General features: G+C 33.5%; 1 protein-coding gene across 7 annotated transcripts; it reads right to left on the reverse strand.

Annotated features, from left to right (window-relative positions):
• Positions 1-1,016: 1,016 nt before the first annotated feature.
• On the reverse strand, positions 1,017-7,062 carry LOC111244055 (glucose dehydrogenase [FAD, quinone]-like; the record flags this gene model as incomplete). 7 transcript variants are annotated; one of them, XR_015320289.1, is given in 6 exon segments in its annotated part: positions 1,017-1,380; positions 2,469-2,577; positions 4,083-4,163; positions 5,481-5,645; positions 5,820-6,042; positions 6,885-7,062. XR_015320289.1 is itself a non-coding variant. In XM_086979079.1 (5 exon segments), coding segments are annotated over 5 exon segments (675 nt in total), but the record flags the coding sequence as incomplete, so codon positions are not given.
• Between the last annotated feature and the right edge of the window lie 573 nt (positions 7,063-7,635).

Raw genomic sequence — 7,635 nt, forward strand, 5'->3', positions numbered from 1 at the left:
TTGCAAAAAAATTTGAAATCGGCTAGAAATGAAACAGTGGCTACTGCACGGACTGTCAAGGGGAGCATGCACGCCAATCACTTCCGGCGCAATGGAAAGCTGGAAACGTCGTTTAGCATAGCAACACTCAACCATGCGGCAAATATTAGTATTTCATGTTACTAAAAATCATTATATATATATATATATATATATGCACACACTGTAATTTTATTGGACCGTTGTTCTTCGATGATACAGTGACTTGTGGTAATTGCTTGAATTTACGAATGATATCTTAAAGGCAAAGTCTACGCCAGACATTGACGACACTAGAAAATTTGGAAATTCATTGAAGCTTATAAATATATAGCCCACCGTTGTAGCGGTCTATTGTCACGAACGATAATAATTTGCGGTAGGTAGAGATGTTAGACATTTAATGTAATTTATATACAAATTATATGTGGATGAAAAACTCACTCTACATGATTTTTTTGAAGCTCGTTAGCCATAATAACTAGTGAAGATTCCAAGGTAATAAAATAAATCGGAGAACTTTAATTCATCTAGCAAAAATAATTTAGCGGATATAATAGTGTACATATCCCATTTTTACAAACTTTACAAAGGCTTTAAAAGTAATATGCATGAATTGAACTTATATTTAAGCATGTACCGTTTTCTGCGTGACAATACTTTTTCTTGCAATCTAAATTGCGTCGTTCTCACAGCCGCCTTTGTGTTGTTGCTATGGGGATTGCTCTCTTAATATAAAACGCTAAAGAAATGCATCTATTACCTTTTTCTCTAGCACTCTATTAAATGACTCTTTATAAGACTCTACTTAGTTGTATCTATTCAAATTATTTTATTTTATTTACGAAGATTCTGTGTCTTGCTTAGCTCATATAGTCCCATATAAAGAGCTGCATAGTCAAAATTTAAAGATTAGTAACGCGCTTCTCTAGAGAAAATTGTTTTTCATATGCTGTTTTAGCCATACCGGTTTCTAGTGAAATAAAAAATCTCCAAAATCCAACGTCGATTAGATTTTATTAAACAATAACGTAAGTTTACTTGTGTCTAGTGTTATTTTTTACATTTTCTATATGTCATATATATATATTAGTACAGACCAACTGTATGACCTTCCTTTTTTGATCGTGCGCAGTGCAATGTCTAATTAACAACGCCCCACTATCGGCTTTGTATGACGAACTTAGATACGTCGAGTTTCAGCTAAATATATATATATATATGTATATATAGAAAAATCACCTCACCATTATATTAACTAGGAAAATAAGTTAATGCGGCATATGTTTGTTGCTGCCGTTTTTCCCAATTTGTCGTTTATTCAAGCTGCCGTTGGGCAGCTTTCTTTGTCACCTGTAATAACTTTGCACGGATTTTCAAATTTTACCTTAAAGCAACATTTACATGGTTAACAATTCATGAGTTGTAAATATCAGATCATATATGAACTCATTCAAAACTTAAAAAACTATAAAGAAAAGACAACTAAAAACAAATTTTTAGAAAATATAGAAATTACTAAATGTTTTGAGCTTAACATCCGGCACCGCCGATAGATATTCCTTCAGGCGGTTGAATACATAGAAATGTAAATAAAAATATAAGACGATTAGCAGAAGATATGATTAAAAATGCTGCAAAACTCTGGAGATATATAGTATTTTTTTCAGTATTTTCAATCATATTGCCCTTATGTTTTCAGGCAATTTTATTTTGTTCGTTCTTTATGAGTTTTTTAATATTTTCTTTTTTGTTCACTTTTAAATTATTTAAAGTCCCAATTATTATAACCAAATGAAAAATGGTGCACCCACTTTAGGATTCAAACACAGGTTAAATTTTAGACATCAGTCTCTACAGCATAGAAAAAGCTTTCCACCACAGATATAACACGTGACCACCACAGAATGATAAATTCGAAAAGGCAAATAACACGACTTGCAAAAACGTTTCCTGTCCAATACTTTTCAAATTGTCATTTTAATTTCTGTCACATATCACGTTTTAAATCAGATCTCAACTCGACAACTACATTTTGAGCTTGTACTGATTGTAAACTCGCTTTACATCAAGTTTTTATTCCCTCTTTAAATAACTATTCATTACCCGTAAAAAGTTTTCTTCAGTACGATAAAACTGTTGACTATCTAGCGTTAGTGAATGTAAACCAATATTTTTTAAACGTTTTTACAGTGATAGAACGATAATAATGGTCAACCATGTATGACCATTGATTATTTCATATTAATTGCACCTGTAAAAGGCCTGAAGAGATTAACTTATGATAGGTACTTCGCAAATGTTTGATGAAGTTCTGATTGCAAATACTTAACAATGCTTGATCGCTTCGTGTTCGATTACCTGTTGTTTTGGAAACTGAACGCATGGCTGTTGTTAACATGATCGATACTATAAAACGGAAAGCATAAATTAATCGACAAGTAACTTACATGAACCCGCGGATGTTCTGTCCTGTAACGATACTTGGACCACCCCTGTAAGGCTACGCAGCTAATGATTTCTGCAGATGGTTAAATACAACAACATATTCGGATTATCCTAAAATAATCGAAATAGAAAAGAAAAAGATTTGACTAGTTGAAAGCTAAGTTTAAATTTTCATTGTTAATTCACTATAACATTAATATTACTATAATTTTGGAGCATAGTTTTAATAAAAATATGTTACATACTTAATCAGTCTACTGCCATAGAATAACAATGAACTAGAATTGCTTAATCAGTGTAAAATCTTGTTAAGACTGTCCGTATATATCCGTACGAAATTTCACATTTTTTCTAAATTCGTCATATATATACACAGATGCATTTCGCACTCCCAAGTATGTTTTCAAGTATGCCGTTTTCACGATTGATAACGATGGTAACATTGCTAAATAACAAGTATCAATTTTAAAACCTGTTTAATTGAAAACGATTAATTTTTTGCATGGTCTACTTCATACAATTATCTAATCCAATGATCTAATCGTTCGGTTTAACGCCGAGAAAGATTATAATAATTTGCTTGTTCATTGCAAGTCAATGCTACAGTGGTAATAATAGTGGTTGAGGCTCAAATGAACTAAAATAGCAAAATTACTTTTACGAGTTAAGATTAACTACTATAAACAGAATTCGGATCCAATTTAATTATTCTATTTTAAACCTTGGCAAGCATTCCTTTCACAATGCTTAACCCCAATTATTAAGTGTCCATCAAGCTAAAAGGGGTCTTAGATGTGTTCTAACACATCTAAATACACATTAAATCCACAGCATTAATATTTTTAGAGATTTAGTATACTACAAGTCAAAAGTTGATACAGTATTCTTAGAACTGTTTGTTGCCTCTACTCAAAATTATCTATTTAATTTAATTATGTTGTCTCCAGCGATAAAATCAACGTGTACACATAATAATGGTGGCACACATAATGGTGCAACTACAGCGTGAAAAGGATAATATATAATGATAATCTAAGGTCAGCAGTTATTGTTTTAGGCAAAATTCAGTCTATGAAAACTAGAGCGAAATTATCGTAGATCAGCGGATTCATAGAATCACAGTTTAAGATTATTAGAAATCGTGTAGTGCTGAGTCCTATGTATGAGAGGTATGATAAACATGAATAACATCTATTTTAATCCAGGAGTCACATGTTATCGATTCCTTCTAAATTTCTTCTAAATTGTACCTTCGAGCGCTACCAATTATTAAGGAACATGCGAGGCGCCTTCATTGTAGTGCCTTCGTTTTTTCATTTCTAGCATGTATTTACATTTGTCTAGAGCTATGCGACTACCAGATTCACCACATAAATTATATACGATTTTGTTAATATTACTAAAAAAGATCAGTAGATAAATCTATGATGCCACCTGAGTAGATACTTTGTTATATCAAATGAGTGCAGATTTGTAATTGAAACATTCAAAGTAGACGTATGAAAATAACGATGATATTTTTTCGATTCAACATGGCACTCGAACGAATACAAACATATTCCATATACTATTAGCTAGTGCTTATATTGTTGTTTACGGCGATATATTAGGCTTACCACTGCTTAAAATATTTAAGTTGGCGTGTCTGAACTCCGATAATTACTCCATCATATTTACACGCACACCTTAGCCAGCAACTGGAAAGTTCCTCAAAGGTTTATATTTGCGATATGTATTGCTATGAATGTTTCCATAATATATAACTGTTTCCAGTTAACTAACGTTTGCAGATTTAATTAATCAACTAACCTTTCTACTGCATTGAAGCAAGCATAATTTCACAGATCTAACGCAAGAGAATCTAGGAGTTGGAGCCAGTGCCTAATTTGCGACACTTGATAAACTTGACACTTGCGACACTTGATTTTCATTAATGGGCTATTCTGTTCAGAAGTTTCGTTAAATGTGATAGATATGAAGAAAAATTAATTTCTTTCTTATTTCATACTGTTGAAAATACTGAAATAATATTTCTTTTTCGTTTGACCACTTATTTGCAGAAAACTCATCAACTGCAATTATCATCAGTATACTAGGCTCAAATCTAGTACTGGCAGGTAACTCGGCGCATAGGTTTGATTCTAACCGAAGAGAACTCCATCTAACCTCTTTTATTTTCGACTATAAGCTGCAAAACGATCCGTTTTTCGGCCCTTTTCAATATTAAATCCTTCCTAACTAGATCGTTGGGATCAAAGTTGTAAGTTAAGTATACTTAGCATAGATGTGGCAATGCTTAATTGTACGTACAGACGTAAAATTCGGAGAATTAGGTCTTGCCGACACATGCATCAATTTTCCCAAATTTTAAGAACAGATTGACCTTGAGAAACCAAAAAATTATCTTTAAAATAAGCGTTGTAGATATTGCCACTTTTTTGCTTTTTGTTGTAAAAAAAATTATTAATTTTTGTTGAAGAGGTGCAGTTTACAAAGAGAACTTCTTCAACAATAGTTAAGTAAACAAGTGTTTAAATAGAAACTATGAATCTACTGTTACTGCTTGCTGGCAAAATATCTTTTGCAAGTGATGCTTATTTACAACATTATGAAAAGTTGAAAATCGACAACTATTTAAACCACTTATTCTTGTAGAAGCTAAGGCGAACGATGGTGACGTAATGGAAAATACCAACGCCTATGTAATTATTATATTTTACCGCAGTAATGTGAGCTCGTTCCATTTCATAATGCCGATTCAATATACTGTAAGAAAATCTGTTCCTTGCAGGCATCATCAGTGGATTTGGGACTTCTTTGCAGTTGTGATTAAAAAAATGCCTTTTTTGCTTGGAATTTGTAGTTTGAGTCTTTATAAATAGCTCTATAATATACCGCTACCTATTAAATTACATGGCTAGTTGCACTACGTTAGATACTTCCAAAGCAGCAACGATCGTCAGTAAAAGAACAACTCAGAAGAAGCTGTTGGGTATTTTAAAATTAAACATCACCTGCCCCATTGTCTACTCTTATGTAAAGGCCCGGTACCCCACGTCCGCTTGACGAGATCGGCAGCTTTTTCACCAATCATAATGGCTGGTGCATTCGTGTTTCCCGATACAATATCAGGCATTATAGAGGCGTCGGCCACTCGGAGACCCGTCACTCCTTGCACCCTTTAAATCCAAGAAAAATAGAAGCCCGTAGTGCCTATTACTAGCTTCACTGCTCACAACCTAATGTATTCTTTTACTTTATTTTTATATTGGTCTGATATTTTTGTATTTTTTATGATAGACCCTGAACGGCCATTTAACACTGCTCTTCTTTAAAGTAAAAGATAGACTTACCTGAGCTCGGGATCAACGACAGCATTAGAGTCCCAAGCAGGACCCATTTTGCAGGTTCCCACAGGATGATAAATTGTACTAGTTATTGTGCGAGCCATGCATGCAAGATATTCGTCCGACCAAGAGCTATAGTGCTCGCAGCCGGGAATCGGTTCTGCCCACAATTTTGTATCAAATGCCTTGAACGCTGGCGTTTGAGATAGCGAAATGCAGAATTTCATACCTGACCAAATATCAAGAATGTACGTTAGAAAAATATCACATTAAGCGAAGCTCTAGTTCATCTAGAGGTTGAATTTTACTAGAAGCAAATCGTAAAAGTATACACAAAAGTGTAAAGTAAATTTTGTGCATTTTTCACGCGAATCATACAGAAGCAGGTAGATCATGCCCACTAGTTTTACATGAAGTACATTTAAATGCATACAGATTACTTGGGAAATAGAATCACACACATACTTTAAATAAAGCACTTACCAGTGATTTCCTATATTGTAATCTCTGTGGCTTTGCCAACCGCTTCGAATTAAAAGAAAAGATATATCTCTAAAAGAAATCGCAGACTTCTGAGAGAATCTTCACAAGAAAAAGGGAGATTATTATTATTATTAAACGTTATTAGCATTAACAGCCAAGACAAGTAATGTAAAAAAGCTGATTCCGTATTAGAGACAGGGAAAAAAGAGCACAAAAAGTACATGCAAAGTAATAATCACTCTTTATATTATAGCAAATATACTAAATAAGGAGTCATTCGTACCTCAACAAATAGAAAATAATGGAATGTATAAGCCCTCTCTGCAGATCACGAAATCATGAAAAATAAACCAAAGATATAAGATGCCAAATTCAGGTAGTTATATAGAAGGTGGGCAGAACAATAGAGGAAAAAGGATAAACGGGGAAATCCAAAACCAACAAACAAAAAGCAGTATACGAAAAGTGGTATATTGATTTTTCCCATTTGTCATTTTCGAAAATTATTAGTAACATTACTCATCAAGTAAGTCATTAGTACCTCAAAACGATGTTATATTTAAATTATGATTAAGGTAAATATAATACCTTCAACGAGAGTTCGAATATCATGTGGATGCGTGAGATACTTCGGATCGATCGTAGGCGGATCATAGGGAGATATTGTGCGAAGCTTCAAAAAGCCGCGTGACTTTGGACGCAACAAGACAGGAAAGATAGACACACCATCCTTGTAGAGATGTGGAATATAATAACGTTCCCATAGCTGTAAAAATTGAACATATTTGCAAAATTTAAATCATGAATAACATAGTGATTGTTGATTTTCTGACAAATTCTAGTAATTATATGAAAAAACGGCTCGTAGTATGAGTTCCATACCAAAATTATTGAACACTGAATACGAAAACTCAAAAGCGATGCTACTTCATACGGAATTCCTATAGTCTGAATTCCTCAAAACAATCTTCTGCAATCAGTTTTTTTTATTTAATACTTTGAAAACTTGGGCTAAAGAGCAATCATTCCTTCAGTTATTATAATATTATATTCTGTTAATGGGTGATTTTCTATGGTCGCAATTTTCTGAGCCATGGTGTGGTTAGACCCACGTCTACACTTCATTGCAGTAAACATTTAATCTACATACATTTGTAAGGCAATGACTGGGCTAAAAACCGCCAAAAAAATTGCAACGCATCCTATAAAAACTGCATTCAAAAACATGCGGAACGATTCACAAAGGAACTATTGTACATAGGAGATACACTGTCCCGGCAACAACGTGCTGTATGTTTCTATAGATTTATACAAATTCTAAAGGATACTCAATGCAGAA

The sequence above is a fragment of the Varroa destructor genome, unplaced genomic scaffold, assembly GCF_002443255.2.
Source record: "Varroa destructor unplaced genomic scaffold, Vdes_3.0 BEIS01000002.1, whole genome shotgun sequence".
In the NCBI taxonomy this organism is placed as follows: domain Eukaryota; kingdom Metazoa; phylum Arthropoda; class Arachnida; order Mesostigmata; family Varroidae; genus Varroa; species Varroa destructor.